The sequence below is a fragment of the Humulus lupulus genome, chromosome 7 (assembly GCF_963169125.1).
Source record: "Humulus lupulus chromosome 7, drHumLupu1.1, whole genome shotgun sequence".
NCBI classification, from domain to species: Eukaryota; Viridiplantae; Streptophyta; class Magnoliopsida; order Rosales; family Cannabaceae; genus Humulus; species Humulus lupulus.
The window spans coordinates 66,961,746-66,984,932 of NC_084799.1; the positions used below are offsets into that span (position 1 = coordinate 66,961,746).

At 40.7% G+C, this 23,187-nt stretch overlaps 1 protein-coding gene across 4 annotated transcripts in view; it reads left to right on the forward strand.

The window, feature by feature from the left end:
- The window catches only part of LOC133788240 (pheophorbidase-like), a 55,631-nt gene that overhangs the window by 17,245 nt on the left and 15,199 nt on the right, over positions 1–23,187 (forward strand). For all 4 annotated transcript variants that reach the window (XM_062225642.1, XM_062225641.1, XM_062225639.1 and 1 more), the window contains exon 2: positions 9,120–9,272. In XM_062225642.1, coding sequence (XP_062081626.1) covers positions 9,120–9,272 — 153 coding nt within the window. The remainder of the gene's footprint in view (positions 1–9,119; positions 9,273–23,187) is intronic.

Sequence of the window (23,187 nt, forward strand, 5' to 3'; positions counted from 1 at the left end):
CGAAATCAAACTTTATTCGAATAATCCAAAAATAGAAAAATAGTACAGACAAATAAGCATGGTTATAGGCGACATCCTTCCTATACTATTGATAGTAAGGTCGTAGGTGTTCGCCATTCCATGCTCGTGGGACCAAACTTCCATTCAATCTTGCCAACTTATATACGCTGGGTCGGATGACTGATTCTATCTGATAAGGTCCTTCCCAATTTGGCCCAAGTACGCCAGCTGCGGGATCCCGTGTTGCCAAGAATACACGCCTCAACACCAAATCTCCTACGCCGAATTTTCTATTTCGAACTCTTTTGTTGAAGTACCGGGTAGCTCGCTGTTGGTATGCATCATTTTTTAATTGAGCTTCGTTCCTTCTTTCTTCAATCAGGTCCAGAGTTTCTTCGAGCTGAGAGTGGTTTGAGGTTTGGTCATAAGCAAGAGCTCAAATTGTGGGAATTTCGACCTCAATTGGCAACATAGCCTCGCAACCATACGCCAGAGAAAATGGGGTATGTCCTGTTGATGTACGGGCCATGGTTCTATATGCCCATAGAACTTGGGGCAATTCTTCGAGCCATCTTCCTTTAGGTTCTTCCAACTTTTTCTTTAGCGAACTCTTTAGGGTCTTATTTACAGCTTCAACCTGGCCATTTGCCTGGGGATGGGCCACCGATGAAAAGCTCTTTATTATCTCATTTTTTTCGCAAAAGTTGGTAAATAGATCGCTGTCGAATTGAGTACTGTTATCGGACACAATCTTCCTTGGCATCCCATATCGGCATATGATGTTTTTCACTACGAAGTCAAGGACTTTCTTCGAGGTTATTGTTGCCAAAGGTTCGACTTCAGTCCACTTCCTCAAGTAATCTACGGCGACTACTGCGTATTTTACTCTGCCCTTGCTAGTGGGCAGTGAGCCTATGAGGTCGATTCCTCAGACCACAAATGGCCACGGGGAGGTCATCATAGTTAGCTCGGAGGGTGGAGCTCGAGGAATTGTGGCAAACCGCTGGCACTTATCACACCTCTTGACATAGTCGAACGAATCTATTTTGATGGTAGGCCAGAAGTACCCCTGTCGTATGATCTTCTTGGATAGGCTATGCCCCCCCAGTATGGTCTCCACAGAACCCTTCGTGAATTTCCTCTAAGATTTTCTTAGCTTTGGGTGGGGACACACATCGGAGTAGCAGCATGGAATATCCTCTTCTATACAGCTTTCCATCAATATGGTATACCTTGGGATCTGATACATTAGTTTTCGGGCCTTGGTCCGTTCTTCTTGGAGACTGCCGATCTCAAGGTATTCAACTATCGGAGTCATCCAGGTTGGCTTGGAGTTGATCATGCAAACATCCTCCTGCTCAGGCTCGTGAATGCTGGGTGTCGCGAGATGTTCGATTGGCACGACATTCAGCTCATCAGTCTCGGAGGAGGTCGCAAGCCTGGCTAAGGCATCCGCATTCGAGTTCTATTCTCGGGGGACCTGTTCTATCGCATAGAACTCGAAATGCCCCAGTGCTGATTTTGCCTTTTCTAAATATGCTGCCATTCTAGTACCATGAACCTAGTATTCTCCTAAAATTTTATTAACCACCAACTGGGAGTCACTGTAGCAATGTATCGCTTTGGCTTTGAGTTCCTTGGCTATACGGAATCCTGCCAGTAGAGCCTCGTATTCGGCTTCGTTATTCGATGCGTCAAAGTCAAATCTCAATCCATTTTCATTAGAAGACCTGTCAACATAAAGTTTCCACAGATCGCGGGCCGGGGTTATAACTTTGTCTTTGGCCACGCCAGTGCACTCCACTATGAAATCTACCAAGGCATATCATCTTATGGTCGTCATTGGATGATAAGTGATCTCGAATTGTCTGAGTTCAATGGCCCATTTGAGCAGTCGACCTGAGGCTTCTGGCTTGGACAGGACTTGTCTTAGTGGTTGATGGGTAAGTACATGGATGGGGTGCGCCTGAAAATAGGGTCAAAGCTTTCGAGATGAGTGAATTAGGCTGAGAGTTAACTTCTCCATTAAGAGATATCTCGATTCTGCCCCCAGTAACCTTTTACTGACATAATATATGGGTCTTTGCACCTTTTCTTCTTCCCGCATGAGTACCGCGCTTATGGCGTGCTCGGTCGTAGCAAGGTACAGGTACAGGACTTCTCCCGTAATGGGTTTTGACAATATGGGGGGTTCTGCGAGGTGTTTCTTGAGCTCTTGAAAAGCCAACTCGCATTCCTCCGTCCATTCGAATTTCTTGCCTCCCCTCAAAGGGTTGAAAATTGGAAGACAACGGTCCGTAGATTTCGAGATAAACCTACTTAACGTCGCCATCCTGCCAGTCAAACTTTGGACATCCTTATGCTTCTGAGGTGAGGGCATATCAATCAGAGCCTAGATTTTGTCTGGATTAGCTTCTATTCCCCGAGCATTTACAATGAATCCCAAGAATTTTCCTGAAGACACTCCGAAGGAGCACTTCTGAGGGTTGAGTTTCATGTTATATCTCCGTAACACGGCGAAGCATTCTTAGAGGTCATCCACATGGTTATTGTTAAGTTGAGATTTAAATAACATATCGTCAACATAAACTTCCATGTTATTACCTATTTGTTCGGAGAACATCATGTTCACGAGTCGCTGGTAAGTGGCTCCAACATTTTTGAGCCCGAATGGCATGATGTTATAACAATACAGCCCTTTGTTTGTTATGAAACTCGTATGCTCTTGGTCAGGGGCATGCATGGCAATCTGGTTATATCCATAATAGGCATCCATGAATGACATGAGTCCATGCCCTGCCGTGGCATCCACGAGCTGGTCGATCCGAGGTAAAGGGAAGTAGTCCTTAGGACAGGCCTTGTTGAGGTCCAAGCAGTCAAGACAGGTCCGCCATGTCTCGTTAGGCTTCGGGACTACTACCGGGTTGGCTACCCAATCGGGGTAAAAAGCATCCCTGATGAATCAGTTTGCCTTTAATCTGTCGACTTCCTCTTTAAGGGCCTTCTTCCTATCGTCATCTAATAGTCTTCGCTTTTGCTGCTTCGGCAGGAAGCTTTTGTCGATATTCAATGCGTGACTCACCACATTTGGAATTATCCCTATCATGTCCGAATGTGACCATGCGAAGACATCCTGGTTCTTCTTCAAAAAACAAATTAATTGCTATTTGGTTTCTTTGGGGAGGTTTTTCCCGACCTTTACTGTTTTCGGGGGGTCTGCTTCTTTGAGCTTGATTTCTTCGAGCTCTTCCAATGGTTCGAGATCAGCTCTTTCCTCTATTCTTGGATCGATTTCTTCATCTATCTCAAAGATTGTCCTGTCTTTATTCTGAATAACGACGAGTGCTTGTGCGCTTGTCTGCTTCTTTCCTCTTATGGAAATGCTATAGCATTCCCTTCCGGCTAATTGGTCTCCCTTCAATGTCCCGATGCCACTAGAAGTCGGGAACTTGATGGCCAAGTGCCTTACAGACGAGACTGCCCCCAACCCTACTAAGGCGGGTCTCCCGAGCAGAACATTGTAGGCCGATGGCAGGTCCACTACTACGAACTCCAGCATCTTAGTTGTTGAGACTGGGTAGTCTCCTAAGGTCACAGGGAGTTCAATGGACCCCATACAAGAAATCCCTTCTCCTGAAAAACTGTATAGCGTCGTTACACAAGCTTTTAGGTCACGAAGCGTGAGTCCCATCTTTTCTAAAGTGGCCTTATAGAGAATGTTCACTGAGCTCCCATTATCAATAAGAACTCGGTGAACCCTCTTGTTCGCAAGCTGAAGAATGATGACCAGTGGGTCGTTGTGAGGAAACTGAACATGGGACGCATCGTCCTCAGTAAAGGTTATAGGCTGAGATTCAACCTTTTGGTACTTTGGAGCTTTGGGTTCGAGTTCAAAAGGGGACCCGTCCCCAGTTTTCAGCTCGTTCACATATCGCTTTTGGGCATTCTTGCCCAATCCTGCGAGGTGAGGCCCGCCCAAGATGGTTACCACATCTTCTCCATCAATCAAAGGGGGTCTCTCTTCTTCCCTAGCCCGGGAATTGTTGTTTTGGGCAAGCGGCAGTGCAGCTGTCCTCTGGCTGGTAGAAGCCTGATTGTTGTTCTGGTTCCTGATATATTGCCTGAAGTATCCTCTTGAGATCAGACCTTCGATCTCATCCTTCAGTTGCCTGCACTCATCAGTAGTGTGCCTAGTATCTCTGTGAAATCGACAGTATTTACTGGAGTCTCTCTTGGACTTTTGGTTTCTCATGGGGTTTGGACGCCTGAAAGGGTCCTAGTTTTCATTAGCCAGGTAAATATTCTCCCGAGACTTGTTGAGCTCGGTGTACACCTTGTACACGGAGAACTACCTTTCCACTTTCTTCTTCTTTCCCCCTTCCGCCTCGGGGTTATTTCATTCATTCTTCTTTCTTTTGGAAGGGTTTTTTGCAGGGGGTTTCGAGGCTGATGGGTCCGCCGAGGTTGAGGCAGAGTTTACGTTTGTCGTTGTAGTTATGGGCTGAGAGGTCATATTCAGTGTCGACCTCGCCTTTTCTACATTGAAAAACCTCTGAGCTCGTCTATTAAACTCGGTTATGGACCTCACAGGCTTCCTCTTCATATCTTCCTAGAGGGGACTTCCCGGCATTACCCCAGCTTGGATGCCCATTAAATGACTGAAGTCATCTACATCACGAGCTCGGGCGACTTCCAGATTAAATCTTGTAAGATAGATTTTCAGCGTTTCATTTGGTTGTTGCCGGACGTTGGTCAGGGTCGATGCCTCGGGCCTTATCCCCATCATGGCTCTAAATTGCTTCTTGAAATCCCTTGACAGCTGATCCCAAGAAGTGATTGAATGCCTCTTATATTTTTTGAACCAGCTTTTTGCTGGTCCTGTAAGCGATTCTAGGAACAACATGCATCTAAGCTCGTAACCCACATTACTTGCCCTCATAATAGTGTTGAATGTACTTAAGTGACTGTATGGGTTGGATTTCCCTTCAAAAGGTGGGACATGAGGAATCCAAAACCCCTGAGGAAACAGAGTGTTGGAAATGTGGGGAGCGAATGGTTCGAGCTCCTCATCAGAATCTTCGTCCCGATTCTGGCCTCGCTCATTCTGTAAGAGCCTAATGCTCTTTCCAGTTGACCAATTCTTTCCTGAACTGGATCCACAGGGGGTCTCGCCTGAAATTGGTTATCGTTGATCGCAATTCCAGGCTCGCGCCTTCGCATGGGATCATTGCGTCCATTTAGGCGATCTCTCAGGTCTGGGTTCAAGGGATTACCACTACCCCGATTTTGGTTCAGGTGTTCCCGCATGTCAAGGTGGTTCCTTTGGTTCCCAGTATTTCTACGTCCTTGATCATACATACTGACTGATCTGGTGTCTCCTGAGTCGTCGCTGGCAAGGCTCGTTGCATAATTGTTTCGAGATGGATTCCTTTCAGGCTGCCTCGTCTTTGCAATGCGAGACCGAGACATTTGCCTTCTCGTAGGCTGGGCTCCTCTCCGTTCTCTAATATTTTATCCATTCCCCTGCTTCCGTCCAGCTCGCCTTACCCTATCACCCTGAGTCGGTTGTGTGTTTCTCCAAGGCGGTGAGGGATATCTTATTGGCGATGGAGGGAACTGTATGGGTGATGGTGGATGCCACCCATTTCGGGGTCTGGATGGTCCCGATTTCGCCTGTGTCGGCTCGGTAACATTCTTTGTGTTACCAGGATTCTGAGTCCGAGCCTCTGCAGGGGCTCGGTTATTCCCAGCTTCAGCTGGTAACTCAGCAGTTGAGTTAACCGGAGCTCTAGTCCGGGTGTTTCTTCGGGGCCTCGAAGGGGCAGGTTGTTCTGCCGGTGGCAGAGGTTGCTCCGTTCTTCTTGTGGCGGCATTTTTGCGAGGTCACCCACGAGATCTACGGGGAGGAACATGAACGTCCCGTGGAGGAGGGACCTGGGCCTCAGACGGAGGTTAAGGCTGAGCCGCCTATGCCTCCGCATCCAATCTAGCTATTTCTTCATTACGCTTCTTGGCCCCAGCCAACTGTTTTCTTAACTGACAATTTTCGAGTTCCACAATGGGAACATATCGCTCAAGATTATAGTACATGTCCTCGTAGTCCCTGGGGGCCGGTGGTGCCGGAGGTCCTCGAGAATCGGAGGACTCACTTCTCTCTTCTAGTTCTGGATTCGTCATCGGCTATTTCCCAGGGTGCCGTGGATAGTTTTCTTCAGGAATATTCGGATCATTTGCGGCCATAGCTAATTAGGAATTGTACTGCTTAAGGCTCTCAATGAAAGCACCAAACTGTTGACGCCGTTTTTCTTCAACTTAAAATGTCGAGCAATTAAACAATAAGAACTATGGTGCAAATGAATAGTATGGTGGAACAACAAGGGTTTTACGTGGTCCAGCAGTTAAATTTGCCTAGTCCACAAGTTTATTTTATTAGAACTTGTAGTTTTCTCTCTAGATAGCAAAAGATCCGTCCCCTTTAAGTGTTCATGACCTCTCTATTTATAGAGATTTTTCAGAGTTCATTCCCACATATTTTGGGAAGATACTCCTGCTTATTAATTGAAATAATGATATTAAATGTTGTAACTCCTATATACAAGGAAACGTCTCCTGACGACCAGGAAAACGAATAACAGACTTGTTAATATCCCTTCAATGTTGAGACGTTACAACAATAAATATCGTTAAATGTACAAAACGTGTTACATCAGATGATTCATCAAATCTCCGAGATCAGCAATCAACATCGCATCAGCAAGGTTTACAGACAGGTTACGAACTGACCGTCTTATTCCAAGACCTGCTCGAGGCAGATAAATACCGTCAAGGCTGTCATATTTCAAGCTTGCACTCTTTAAGCTCGAGCTACTCGATCCGAAGACACTCGATAACGGATGTATCCCGATGCTATGTTCTTTTGAGCTCAGAAAGAATCCCAAGGCTACATGTCTTCGAGGTTGCCGTCTTACTTCGAGGGTTTTACAGGTGTACCATGAACACGCGTTTTTATATATTTCGAGCGCACACTCGACGAGTCCAGCCTTCGAGGTCATAATTTCTTGTCTCGAAATCTGGGTGTAACACATATATCTTTAGTTTTTAAAAAAATATTTTAACATAACTATATATAATCAACCTAGCTAGAATGTTAATACACACACACACACATATATATATATATATATATTAATAGAAACCCACTCAAAATCTACTAATAAAGAAAAATCCCACTAAATATCATTTTAACAATTATTTATACTTATAATTTTGAAAACTTATCTCAAATGTCTGCTTGAAATACAAATTTTGAGTCAAAATCTCAAGTTCCTACACCTCTTATACTCTCCAAGAAAATCCTACAAATCCATTAAAAAATCTCATAATCATAAAATACTAACACAAAATCGCATATATATATAATCTTAATAGTAAACCCATAATTTTTTTTTAAGAAAATTTACATCAAAAGCTTGAAAATGGAGAGAATTTTGTAACTTTCAAGCCCTAAAATTGCAGAAATTTTCCCCAAATGCCTCTATGTAATTGCGCACGAAGAAGGAGAAAGAAAGAAGCCAAGTCGCTCATTACATATATGCAGTGAGGACTTCCAACGTCTCCCACTGAGAGACGTGCAAGTCTCTTAGTGGGAGACGTTGGAAGTCATGTACTTTTAACGTCTCCCACTGGGACACGTGGCACGTCTCCCAGTGGGAGACATTGGATGTCATCCCTGGACACGTGTTAGGCAAGGGTTTTTCAATGTCTTCCCACCCTTTTAATGTCTTACAATTTTAGTCATTAATAAAAAAATTCAATGTCTCCCAACATAAGACATTAAAAACCCCTCCTAATTTTTAATGTCTTACACCAATGGTGTAAGACATTGTAGGGAGTCATTGAAAGTAGAATTTGGTGTATTGTAGACATGCTTATTTACAGCAACAATCACCCATCTAAACCATTTTTTGTATTATATCCCTTACTCTAAATGTTTTGTATTTACATCCCCAACCACTTAAAAATTAACATCGTTAAACCTATTTACTTTTCCATCTTTTTGTTTTTGTTTGTTAAAAACTAAAGTTTTTTGGTAAAAATCCCTAATCTACACATCATTTTGCATTTAGGTCCCAACTTGAAATTTTTATTTATTTTTATATAATCTGATCAAAATAATAATGACATTAACTTTGTAATTTATTTATTGTGAATTAAAAGAATTAATTATAATTTATCTTTTAAATTTTTAAAGAACTTAGAATATAACTATTGATTAACAATTATTTATTGGGAGTATACAAAAAATACATTTTAAAAAATATAAAGCTTAACTATTGTTGAGATATTATAAAAAAAATTATATTTTGAAATATATGTTTTTTTAATAAATTTGAAGTTATATTTGTTTAGATGGAAGAAAAATCAATGCCAAAATTTAAAGTTGGGGATCAAAATACAAAATGATGTATAGATTAGGTTTTTTTTTTTCACACAAAAGTTGGTTTCTTTTTTAACTGAAAAGGTGAAACCTTCTAAGATGTTAGAATTATGCAAATAATAATAATAATAATAATAATAATAATAAAATTAAAGCTGGAGATCTAAGTACAAAAGGTGGATTATGTTAGGGATTTTTGCTGCAAATTGGTCCTCAACGTTCAGAGAGAAAAAAGATGACGATGATGGTAATTGATGGAAAATGATGCTTCTGGCATGTATGAGTTTCATTCTATTAAAAGAAAAAGAATAATGACAAAGAAGAGAATGAAAAAGGCATACCTTACCAAATATTGAGCCCTAATTTTTGAACTTTTAATTTATGAATTTTATTGTGTTTTGATGAATTTTTAATTCTTTTAATTAATTTTTTATTGCATAGAGATGTTGAGACAAAGTTATGAAGAACTAACATACAATATAAGTATGCACAAAAAAAAAATACAATATAAGTACGACGTGCTTAAATAGTTTTATCCATCCATTCAAATTCACACAATTATATTTTGATATTGGATTTTTACCAATTTAAATTATATACATTATGCTTATTCAGATTAGATTTTTAATCTCAAAATTAGCAATTATTTTTCGTAATAATATTGAAAGTAATATTATCGTAGGTAATAATGGTGGGTCATAGCGCTGGGGGTAGCACTGTCACAGATGTCGTACACAAATTTGCTGACAAAGTCCCCATGGCCATATATGTGGCAGCTGCAATGGTCAACAATAATAGCAGTATAGTTTCAACCGATAAATATTCATCAAATCAAGTAAGATCACTCACTTTATTTTTCTTTTTTTTTAATTTAAACTATAAATTTCATTTTTTTTAACTGTCCATCATATTTTATATTTATTGTCATAAGTAAATCGCAAAATTTACTATTTTTTTAGTAAAAAAAGACAAAATGAATTGAATTCATTTCTTACACAAATAGATATAAAACAATGAAAAATTTCACATTAGGTGTGAAATTTGATTTGATTTGAATTTATTTTGTGTGATTAGCATAAAAAATTGACAAACTTGAGTTTAGATTGATACAAACCACATCTAAATATGTTGGAAGCAATTGGTGAAATTTCGGAATGATTTAGGCATGCAAAAGAAGGCAAAAACGTTTGAAGACATGTCACTTGAAACTAAATTTTGAAAACTTCAGTAAGTGGTGATATGCCGTTTGGTTTATTTTCTATTGCGACATGTCACCAAGAGAGTGGCAACATGTATCGGCCTAATGACTTTTTTGGCTAGCTCCAAAAATGTGTGCATGCATTCGTAACAGAAGTAAAGATTATATTATTTTGGTAAAATTGAAGAGATAGAATAAATTAAAAAGTAAAATTAAAATAATGAAATTGGCTATATTGATAGATAAAGAGTTTGTTAAGGTAGAGACACACTTATGTAAATCTTATTCTAACACTTATATTAATTCTAACACAATTCTACATCATTAATTACAATTAGAAAATATATATGATTAATGCTTGAATTAAATAATCTTAATTAAATTGAATATAACTTCTAATTTCATAATATATCATATTATATATCTGAGAATAACAAAATACTAATGACAAAATACCATAAAAAACCTATAGTATAACAAATAAAACAAAATCAAGTCTAAATTATATAAGAGAAATGTGATTGCGAACTTATGTAAAAGATGTTAACTAAAATTTAGGATCCAAATCAGAAAATAAGAACAATTTAATAATTGAGATATGCAAATGAAGTATTAAAAATGGTGATGTCAGTAGTAAGAATAAGATGTACAAAGCAAGTAAAATTAAGCTAGAAGTAATTAAAGTAAAATAAAAACAAAGTAAAATTTTCTACTCCAAAATTAGATGTCTTTCTACACTACCAAGGCTCACTATTTATAGTACCACAATGTAGGCAAAATCTGATATAATGAGTGGGCAAATGGAGCAACAATTTATGAAGTATAGAGGCAAGTAATATCTCAAAGAGATAAAATCATTTTTAACTTAAATATTTTTCACATTTAAACCCATAAAAGTAAAATTTGTTAAGGAAAATTAAGGATTCCATAACAAACGCGTCACTGTTCTTGTGGAGGGGGAGCGAATTCACCCAATAAAGGGGTGTCAATATGATTGACAAAGGTAATAATATCATCAGAGGAAAAGGATTGATTGAGGTAAAAGAGTGTGAAATGAAATAAGTATGGGGTTGAATGAGTCTTAGCTTTCTAGGCAGTCGGCCTTTGTGGGTGATTGTTTGAGGAGTAGTGGAAGTATGGATTAGGGTTGGGGTGAGAATGGGCTATGCCTAGATGTGTTTGGAAGTTTGCGTCGAGTCTCGCGAATAGGTCTACATTGCTACGCAGCTTTTTTTTTTCTTTTCTTTTGAACTTACTTAATCACAATTATTAAGAAATTATATATAAGTAAAAATAATCAAAATAATAAGGATATCTTTTCAAAAAACTAAGTTTTTTTACTCTCTATTCGTTGGAAATATAGTTTTGTTTTATTACAAAAGTACAATCTTTTGCATATGATACATGACATTTAATCAATTTTTTAAAAATGTACCAGACATCTATTTTAATATATATATATATATATATATATATACACACACAAGATTTCTCAATTATTACTACTCATAGATTGATACTAACAATTATGATGATGTGGCAACATAGTCACTTGGTATAGTAAGTCACTAACAGATATTTTTTTTTTCTACATTAATTTCGAATTTTCAGCTTAAATAAGATTTTTTTTAATTTTTTAATTTAATAAATATGTGACCGTCATGTAATTATGTAATTTTTCCAAAAATTTAAAAAAATCAAAATTTATTTTTAGAAATGTTAATTAATAAATATAAATATGGATAATTGATCTTAATCTAATGGTTAATATTAAAATAATCATCTATGGGTAGTAACCATTAAGAGTGTCCCATATATATAAATATATATATATTAGGTAGAAGCAACGTGCAATACACGTTTGCATAGTTTTAAAGTCATAAAAATTATCTATATTTTAATAAATATTAGTTCACTATTTTTTTAAAATATATATATATATAATAGAAAGAATTATAATTCTATAGTATATATAAATATTTACATGGTTACACGACACATATATAAAATACAATAATATTTAAAAAAAAATTAATAATAGAAATAAAATAAGAATAGAAAAAGTCATAGTGTAGACAGTAGTATACATATATTAACTATTTTTAGTTTCTAATGTATTTCACAATGTCATTTGATGAAGAAAAAAAGAGCTCCAATCACTTAAGAAAAAATAAACTATCACACAAATTTATAAGATAAAAAAATGATATGTATGTCTTTATTATTTTTAAATAAATATGATTTAATTATTTAAATTAACATAAAATATCTTTAAAATATTATTTTTTAATTAATTTTTTTGTTATTTAAGTTTATGTTTGTTCTAGTTTTTTAATTTGGCAGTGACAACAAAAGATTATATATTATATGTTTAATATAATATTAAGTTTAAGTTTAATTATATTTTATTTAAGTTATAAAATATATAGTTTTATTATTTTTAAATAATTATCATTGTAAAATATCTCAAAAATATCATATTTTAATTTGTTTAATTATTTGTTGACGCCGTTTTTCGTCAACTTAAATAGTAGAGCAATTATACAATAAAATATTGGTGCAAATGAATAAAGAGGAAAACTAGAGGATTTTTACGTTGTTCAGCAGTTAACTCTGCCTAGTCCACGAGTCTCTTTTATTAAGACTTGAGAGTTTTCTGGAAACTTTTCAGAGAAGAGTTGCCCAGAGTTTTCTCTCAAGAAATCAGAAATCGGTCTCTTACAAATGGTGTCTCCTTCTCTATTTATAGAGAAGGTTGCATAATTCATTCTCACATATTTCGGGAAGATAATCTGTAAATCAATTAAGATAATGCTATTTAATGCATTATTTCCTTTATATACGGAAACGTCCCATGAAGATCGAGAACGGATAACAGATTAAATGATATCCCTTAAATATTGGGATTGTACAACAATAAACATGTTCACACGTAACTGATTATCCCAAATGATTCATCAAATCTTTGAGATCAGCAATTAGTATTGAACTTGCCGAGACCATGAGTCAACCACGAGCTCATCACCTAACTTCGCGCTATGCTCGGAACAAGTAGATGCTGTCACATCCGAGCTTGTACTTCCCGAGCTCGATCCATCTCGCCTGAAGCAATCATGGAAAAGTATACTCATGCGTCATACCATGACCATTGCGAGCTCAAAGCACACTCGAGGCCACACATTCTCGAGGTCGTTGCTTACTTCCAAGAGGTCTGACAGTTGAATCATATGATGATCGCATATGTTTCGAGCTCACACCTGACGAGCCCATTTTTTGAGGTCATAACTTCTTATCTCAAAATCTGGGTGTAACATTTTGCCCCCTCAAAAGTATCAGTTCAAATCCCATGAGAAGGAAAATTTTGAACTGCCCTTCTTGGAAACTGTACCATTGATTGTACTTGAGTGCAGACACGTGTCAGACAGGTATTGGAAGATCAGCGTACTTGAGTATGTTTGCACCATGCCCACGTCTTCTCATCTGCCACCCTTTTTGCCACCATTGCCACGCCTGTACCCATTCGTTTGATCAGATACCAGACTCATCCAACGGCCCAGATTGATTCATCGAATGACATTCTCTTGTGGCCTATAAATATGCCTGTGCAATCTTCTACCCTTACTTTCGCATTCAGAGCTTTTAGAGAGAAGAGAAGAACAAAAAGCCAGAACTCAAAAACTCATTCGGTTCTTGCATGTTCTTTAAGCCAAGGAAGCAAATCAACGCTGGCATGTTCGACTCCGTGAAATCGTTCTTGCAACCAATCCTTTGGTCATCGATTTCTCTGTACCCACCAGCCACATTGCGTAAGTATCTGTTCTTGATCGTGTACATTCTGTTTTTCCATGCATGTTTATGTTATAGTAGCACTTTGGGCACCAGTTTTAGTACCAGTTTAGCACTAGATTGCTTTAGTCAATGTCGTGTAGTTTTTAGGCTCATCCAATGTTACGGATTTCCAAACCCAGATTTTGCATGAATGATGCAAATATGGCTTTTTTAATGGGTTGTCTTGATTTTGAATATCATATCGTGTAGACCAAAAAATGGGGTATAAGATTAGGGTTTATAAATTGCACGTTTCCCAAAAATATGACTTTTCGAGTAACTACCAACTTTTTCCCTAAAAATCCGAGATCTTTTAAAAATAAATCCACTTTCCCCCTTTTTCGTCAAATACACGCTCGGGGCTTGATTTTTTTGATATCTCAAGTTTCCTCCGAACCCGATCTCGTTCTTTTAATCGAGCTTATTCGATGGTCTCGAGCATTCGAGCTCAGACCATTTCAATTTTTATCCTAGATTTCTTATATGCCTGGCCCTCACCCTTTTTCTTTCTTGCTAGATGTCGCAGAATTTGGAAAAGCGGTGGGGGTTAGTACTTGCGATTCCTTACTCGTCGTCAACTCCTAGCCTGGAGTCACCCTTTACTCGAAACCAGCGGCTGATTAGAGAGCACGAATTGAAGTGTGAGCAAGAGGATACTCGAGCTCATTTTCGATGCCAAATCAATGAGGTCGAAGAGAGAAAATGGAAGAGCCTTAGGGTCGCAATCTATCCAGACCTAGACCCCGAGCCTAGACTAATCCCCCTCGACCCTACTCTTAAAGTGACAGTAGCTTTCAATCCAGGCGAACTTATATTTTCACTGATGGGGGAACCAACAAATCAACCGTCCACCTCGCAGCCAACCACCATTCCCACCTCGAGGGGGAATTTTTTGAGGCCAAGCATTATTGGAGCTTGGTCTCTTCGTTGGGGCAGATAACAAAAATCCTAACTTGACATGGCCTGGGATTATCAAGCTCGTTAAGGTGTCGAGCTCCAACCTCCACTGAGCATAGCTGCCGTGCTCCGGGAGATGGCAATCCCGACAGTAAGATAAAGCTCGTGGCTTGAGCCATGAGCATATGAGGGTAGGGGCCTTATTGCCCTTGAAGTCCTTTTTCAACGACTTTCTGGATTACGTTGGGCTCATGCCTTTCCAACTCCAGACCAACTCGTACAGGGTCTTGTCAGCCCTGAGGTCACTTTACCACGAGCTAAAGTGGGAAGGTTCTTCACCAAAAGAGATTTTGTATCTCTTTTGCTTGAAAAGCAATCCCTCTCGAGCCCGGGGAGGAGATGTCTTCTACTATCTCTCGAGCTATCCCCGGGGGAAGAAAATCTTCGAGGACCTGCCGAACCATCCTCCCAACTTCAAGGTGGCGTTCTTTTGGATAGACAGCCTGGCTCCCTCCATATATTATTCGTTCAGACGAATCTGTAAGTATATGATCTCTTTCCTCTTATGCTCGAATTTTGTTTAAGCTCGATCCACTCATAATGTATTCCGTGTTCTCAGCCAACTATCACTGCCCCACTCCCATGGACGCAATGAGGGAGCATAAAGAGGCTTTGTTCTAGCTTCCTTACGACAGGCGATCTCTATCCTATCTTCTTCATGAAGATAATCTTCGAGCCTGTGGTCTTCTAGGAAGGATCAATCCATAGAAGATAGAGCCTACAGGAAGTACACCAAGTGGGAGTTTGTGCCTCTCCCCACCAGCAACCTTCCTCTGAGGCGCAGTTTAAAGGCACGACCCACAGCTCGCCGTCCGAGGAGTCCGGGTTCGGGGAACGATGCTAACGATGAGGCATTGAGCTCGAGTGATAGAGGTAAATTCATTTTCAGCTCGGCCTTGTGGTCTCCTTCCCTCCTTAAGCATAAACCCAACACCTTGGTCTTGTGTGAAGATGATAGGAACCACTTTTATGTATGGTCCTAGGTAGATGAGATGGTCCATAGGTTTGATAGCTGGTTAGGGAAATATGATATGATGTATAGTCAGAACGAGGTTTGGGATGGAGTAGTCGTACAATATGGGACAAACGATTATAGAGACCTTTCAAGGTTGACTTCCACATATAGGAAAGGGACTCCCCCAACCTCCTCCGAAGATAGGGGAATTTCTTGGTCGCTGAGCACGAGCTCGGAGGAGAGTTCCAGTTTGGTCCCTTGTCACTTGACTTTGATTCCTTAATCTGTATGCATTATGCTAATTTTAGCGTCTTGAGGTCATTTTCTAAGGTGATTTGATTGCGTAGGTACTATGGACTCCGATCTCGAGAACCTGCTTGCCAGGGGTGAGGGGGCCAAGCAGAGTAAGCGTCCGAGAGCCTCACAGAGGTCTAGTCGGCCTGCTAAGGTCCCCAAAAGGACCGAGGTGACTCTACCCCTAGCTCCTACTGTTTTGACCCCAGTAGCAGACCCTAATTCCCAGGTTAATGCTTCCACAACAGATGTTCCTCCCTTGCCTTCCACAACAGATGTTTCTCCCCTGCCTCCTGCCACCAAGATCCTCCCAACGCTCAGCCCACCTCCTAAGAAACCGGCGACGAAGGGGCGCCTGTTGTCGATTTCTACTCATGATGAGTATGTTGTCGATAAGGCTACTGAGGCTCGTGGGGCCACCCTGGGCTTGGACGTCCTGTCTCGGGTTGGCCAAAGCATCAGTAATTTTGAGGCTCCCCAGTGGCAGGTTTTGGTCAATGCTTGGGATTGCAACACCCTTTATGACAAGAGTGTCGAGCTCGCTGCTGTGGTAACCTCTCTCACCTTATTATTTGTTGTAGTTGTACTTAGTGTATGTTCTAACATGGTTTGTTTGTGTGTTAGTCTTTTACCGCATTTGCTCAGCTAAATTACAAGCTGAACAATGAGGTCCACTCGAGCATGTCTTATGCTCAGGAGGCGAAGGATCTCCAGCTCAAGCTCGCAGGTGAGTACAAAGCCTCGAAGTCAAAACTGGAGGTCGAGGACAAAGAGATGAGCTCTAGGGTTGAGGAGCTTGAGAAGCTGAATGCAAAGCTTGGGGAGGCAAAAAATAAGCTCAAAGAGAAGAGCTCCAAGGTAGAAGAGCTTGAGAAGATCAATCCCAAGCTTGAGGAGGAGAAAAAGGCCACCTTCGAGGTGATGGAGGATGAAAAAGCTCGTCTTCTCGAAGAGTTCAAACAGATGAAGGATCAGGCGGTTGACATGGCCATGTACAAGATCTGGGCCAGCAATGTCAATCTCGACACTAGCTTCCTAGGCTCTTTTGAGGACGAGCTTGTGGCCAAATGGCAAGCTCAGCTAGATGAGGAGGAAGCTGCTCGGGAGGATAGTCATGCTATTCGTCCTGGTGGGGGTAGTACTCTCGATGATGCTGAGAAGGCTAAGGAGGGTATTCCCTTGAATTGAAATATTTCAAGCAACTTATATTAAAAGTTTTCCTTATGTTTTCTTATTCATACAAACACATGTCGGATTTAAGCTCGAGCTTCCATGCGTTCTCGCATAGTTTGTTCGATACATCCACCTCCGATCTCGTTATTTGTCAAGGTCGAAACTTACTTTTACCATGCACTCAAAAGTACTTATATGGCGTGTAAGATAAGTAGTTTAGTTGTATTATGCTTTCTAGTTACTTTTACACGTCCTAAGATAGCTCCCCGAGGTTGTGAGGTTGAAACTTTTGTTGCAAAATACTCTAGCCTCGGTGTAGACTTAGCTCGTAGTAGGTTAATTTTTTCCCACTTGCGTCGATCAATTTTAGCTGGTTTGTTCCAAACCTATTTAGGTCGTGTTTGGTTCATAATCCATTACACTTGTATATTTTCAATCTAGTTATATCCAGATCGTACTGGTTTGCATACCTGGTCATATCCAGATACTTTATTTTATATGATTTGGTTATGTCCAAATTTTAGCTCGTGCATTTGGTTATATCCAAACACTTTAATTTTAATAATCTGGTTATGTCCAAATTATCTTAGCTCGCACATTTGGTTATATCCAAACACTTTAATTTTAATAATCTGGTTATGTCTAAATTATCTTAGCTCACTCATTTGGTTATATCCAAACACTTTAATTTTAATAATCTGGTTATGTCCAAATTATCTTAGCTCGCGCATTTGGTTATATCCAAACACTTTAATTTTAATAATCTGGTTAACGATCCAGACATTTGCTTGTTTTATTTTCGAGCAATTTTTTCAAACTTATGGTATATATACCACTATGCCCCCTTAATATCCTATGAGTGTGACTGTAGGTTATTAAATTAAGAGAGTTTGCAAAAAATACAACATACTGAGACGAAAATGAAGTTTATTCAGAATTGAACAATTTAGAAGCTTAGTAAAGATAAATAAGCATGGTTATAGGAGACATCATTCCTACACTATTGATAGTAAGGTCGTAGATGTTCGCCATTCCATGCTCGTGGTACCAATTCCCAGTTCAATCTTGCCAATTTGTAGATGTCAGGTCGAATAACTGACTCGATTTGATAAGGCCCTTCCCAATTAGGTCCGAGCACACCTGCGGTTGGGTCTCGTGTAGCTAGGAACACGTGCCTTAACACCAAGTCTCCCAATCCAAATTTCTTGTCCCGAACCTTTTTATTGAAATATCGAGTAGCTCACTGCCGATATGCTGCATTTTTTAGTTGAGCTTCGTCCCATTTTTCTTCGATCAGGTCCAGACTTACTTCGAGTTGGGATTGGTTCAAGGTTTGGTCATAAGCGTGGCTACGAATAGTGGGTATTTTGACCTCAATTGGTAACATGGCCTCACATCCATATGCCAGAGAAAAAGGGGTATCTCCTATTGAAGTGCGAGTTGTGGTTCGATAGGACCACAAGACTTGGGGCAACTCCTCGAACCATTTTCCTTTAGCTTCTTCCAATCTATTTTTCATAGAACTTTTTAGTCTTATTTACAACTTTGAATTGTCCGTTTGCTTGGGGATGGGCGACAGAGGAGAAGCTCTTTGTTATCCCATTTTTCTCACAAAAATTGGTAAACAGTTCATTTTCGAACTGAGTATCATTATCTAATACTATATTCCTTGGCATTCCATATCGGCAGATTATGTTCTTCACTACAAAGTCCAAGACTTTCTTTGAGGTGATCGTTGCCAGAGGTTCGGCCTCGGTCCACTCTGTAAAATAATCTACCGCGACCATTGCGTACTTAACTCCACCTTTGCTAGTTGGCAACGAGCCTATGAGATCAATTCCCCAGATTGCAAATGGTCATGGGGAGGTTATCATAGTTAGCTCAGAAGGTGGATCTCGCGGGATTGTGGCGAATCGTTGGCATTTATCGCATTTCTTGACATAAGCAAATGAGTCTGCTTTGATAGTGGGCCAGAAGTATCCTTGTCGTATAATTTTTTTTGATAGGCTATGCCCCCCAGTGTGGTCCCCACAGAATCCTTCATGTATCTCTTCTAGGATCTTCTTGGCCTCGGGTGGAGTTACACATCGGAGTAGTGGCATAGAATATCCTCTCCGATATAACCTTCCTTCCACAATAGTGTATCTGGGAATCTGATACATCAGTTTCCGAGCCTTGTTCCGTTCTGCTGGGAGAATGCCGGTTTCAAGGTAATCAACTATTGGGGTCATCCACGTTGGCTCGGAGTTAATCATGCAGACATCTTCCTGTTCAGGCTCGCTTATACTAGGTGTGGACAAATGCTCGATTGGCACAACATTCAGCTCGATGACTTCGGTGGATGTGGCGAGCTTGGCTAGGGCATCTGCGTTTGAATTTTGCTATCGGGGAACCTGCTCTATTGTATAGAACTCAAAATGTTCGAGTGTTATTTTTGCTTTTTCTAAATAAGCAGCCATCTTTGTTCCGCGAGCCTGGTATTCCCCTAAACTTTTGTTGACCACCAACTGCGAGTCACTGTAGCAATGAATCGCCTTAGCTTTGAGTTCCTTTGCTATTCGGAGTCCGCCCAATAGAGCCTCATATTCAGCCTCGTTGTTAGATGCTTCGAAGCCAAACCTTAAGGCGGAGTGAAATCGACTTCCTGTTGGAGTGATCAATATAATTCCTACCCCCGATCCATGTTCGTTGGACGACCCATCGACATAAAGTTTCCACAGCTCACGGGCTGGGGTTATAACTTCATTGTCAGTCATTCCAGTACATTCCACTATGAAGTCTGCTAAGGCTTGTCCTCTTATGGTTGTCCTCAGATGATAAGTGATCTCGAATTGTCTGAGCTCAACAACCCATTTTAATAATCGGCCCGAGGCTTCTGGCTTTGATAAGACTTGTCGTAGTGGTTGGTCAGTCAACACATGGATGGGGTGTGCTTGGAAGTAAGGTCGGAGCTTTCAAGACGAGTGGATTAGGCTGAGAGCAAACTTCTCCATTAATGGGTATCTCGATTCTGCCCCCAGTAACCTTTTGTTGACATAGTACATTGGTTTTTGTACCTTCTGATCTTCTCGGACGAGCACGGTGCTGATGGCATGCTCGATTGTAGTGAGATATAGGTACAAAATTTCTTCTGTGATAGGTTTCGACAAGATAGGAGGCTCCGTGAGGTGTTTCTTGAGCTCCTGAAATGCTAGCACGCATTCATCTGTCAACTCGAATTTTTTGCCCCCTCTCAAAAGATTGAAAAATGGAAGACAACGGTCTGTAGATTTCGAGATAAACCTACTTAATGTCGCCATCCATCTAGTCAAACTCTGGACATATTTATGCTTTCAAGGTGAGAGCATGTCAATTAACGCATGGATCTTGTCAGGATTAGCCTCTATTCCCCGTGCATTCACAATGAAACCCAGGAACTTCCCCGACGATACTCCAAAAGAGCATTTATGGGGGTTGAGCTTCATGTTGTACTTTCGTAGCATGGCGAAGCATTCTTCAAGGTCATCCATATGGTTATTGTTATGTTTAGATTTGACTAACATATCATCAATATAAACTTCCATGTTATTACCTATTTGCTCGGAGAACATCATGTTTACGAGCCGTTGGTATGTGGCTCCAGCATTCTTGAGCCCGAACGACATGACATTGTAGCAGTACAGTCCTTTATCTGTCACAAAACTCGTATGCTCTTGGTCCGGGGCATGCATGGAAATCTGGTTATATCCAAAATAAGCGTCCATGAATGACATAAGTCCATGCCCGGCTGTGGCATCTACGAGCTGGTCGATCCGAGGTAGGGGAAATCAGTCCTTAGGACATGCTTTATTGAGGTCTGAGTAATCGATACAAGTCCTCCATGTTCCGTTAGGTTTTCGGCATAACACCGGGTTGGCGACCTAATCAGGGTAGAAGGCGTCTCGTATGAATCGATTCGCCTTTAACCTATCGACCTCTTCCTTCAGGGATTTCTTCCTGTCATTGTCCATGAGTCTTCATTTTTTGTTGCTTCGGGGGGAAGCTCTTATCAATGTTAAGGACATGGCTTATCACATTCAGACTTATCCCTACAATGTCCGAATGTGACCATGCGAAAACATCCTGGTTCTTTTTCAGGATGCAAGTTAATTGCTACTTTGTTTCTTCCAGAAGGTTTTTCCCTACCTTCACAGTTTTCGGGGGATCAACCTTTTTGAGCTTGATTTCTTCGAGCTCTTCTAGCGGCTCGATATCAGCCCTTTCTTCTACTCTTGGATTGATCTCTTCGTCTATTTCGAAGACTGTCCCATCCTTATTCTGAATTACGACAAGTGTTTGTGCACTTGTTTGCTTCTTTCCTTTAACGGAAATGCTATAGCATTCCCTTCCTGCGAGCTGGTCTCCTTTCAGAGTCTTGATGCCACTAGAAGTCGGGAACTTGATGGCCAGATGCCTTACAGACGAAACTGCCCCCAGCCCTACTAGGGCGGATCTCCTGAGCAGTACGTTGTAGGCCGACGGAAGATCCACTACTACAAACTCCATCATCGTTGTTGTTGGGACTGGGAAGTCTCCCAAGGTTACGGGGAGTTCAATGGATCCCATACAGGAAACCCCTTCTCCTGAAAAGTCATACAACGTCATTGCACAGGCCTTTAGGTCGTGAAGCGCGAGTCCCATCTTTTCTAAGGTGTCCTTGTAGAGGATATTTACTAAGCTCTCGTTATCAACAAGGACTCGATGTACCCTCTTGTTCGCGAGCTGAAGGGTGATGACCAGCGGGTCATTGTGAGGGAACTGTACATGAGATGCATCGTCCTCAGTAAAAGTTATGGGTTGAGATTCAACCCTTTGCTATTTTGGAGTTCTGGGTTCGGGTTCGTAAGGAGACTCGTCACCTGTTTTCAGCTCATTCACATATCGTTTCTGGGCGTTCCTACTCGATCCTGCAATATGTGGTCCCCCCGAAATGGTTATGACATCTTCTCCATCAATCAGAGGGGGTCGTTCGTCCTCCCTTGCTCGAGAGTTGTTATTCTAGGCAGGTGGTGGTGCTGCTGCCCTCTGGCTGGTGAAAGCCTGATTGGGGTTTTGGTTCCTAACATATTGCCTGAAATATCCTCTCGAGATTAAGCCTTCGATCTCATCTTTTAATTGCCTGCATTCATCGGTCGTATGTCTGATATCTCTATGGAATCTGCAGTACTTGTTGGAGTCTCTTTTCACCTTTTGGTTCCTCATGGGGTCAGGCCATATGAAAGGGACCTAGTTTTCATTAGCCAGGTAGATATTCTCCCGAGACTCATTGAGCTCGGTATACACCTTGTATAAAGAGAAATATCTTTCCCCATTCTTTTTCTTTCCCCCTTCCGCCTCGGGATTATTCCCTTCATTCTTCTTCCTTTTAGAAGGGTTGTCCCCAGGGGGTTTTGAGGTCGTAGGATCCACCGAGGTCGAGGTAGAGTTTGCGTTTGTTGTTGTAGTTATGGGCTGAGAGGTCATATTCAAGGCTGACCTCACCTTTTCTACATTAACAAACCTCTGAGCTCGTGAATTGAACTCGGTTAAGGACCTTACTGGCTTCCTTTGCATATCTTCCCAGAGAGGACTTTTAGGCATTACTCCAGCTTGGACAGCCATTAAATGGCCGCTATCATCGACATCACGAGCTTAAGCGACTTCTAGATTGAATCTTGTGAGATAGTTCTTTAGTGTTTTGTTTGGCTGTTGTCAGACATTGGTCAAGGCAGATGCCTCGGGCCTAATGCCGACCATGGCCTTGAATTGTTTTTTGAAATCTCTTGATAATTGATCCCAAGAAGCAATCGAATGTCTCTTATACTTTTCAAACCAGTTTTTTGCTGGTCCCATGAGCGAGTAACAACTCTCGAGCAAGGGAGGACGAACGACCCCCATTACTGGCTTGCATGGTTTGCTGGCCCACATTACTGGTTTGCATGATTGTATTGAACGTACTTAAATGACTGTATGGATCCAAAATCCCATCAAATGGTGGGACATGAGGAATTCTGAATCCTTGAGGGAACGGGGTGCTAGAGATGTGCGGGGCAAAAGGTTCGAGTTCTTCATCGAACTCATCATCCCTCTCCCGGCTCCGTTTATTTTGTATGAGCCTAAATGCTCTTTCCAATTGCTCAATCCTTTCTTGGACTGGATCTACGGGGGGTCTGACTTGAATCAGCGGGAACTGGTTATCGTTGATTACAACTTCAGTTCCCCGTCTCGGCGCAGGGTGCTTGCGCCCGTTGAGATGGTCTCTCAGGTCTGAATTCGGGGGATTGCCACACCCCTGATTATGGTTTAAATGCTCCTGTAAATATGGGTGATCACTTCGATTTCCAGTGT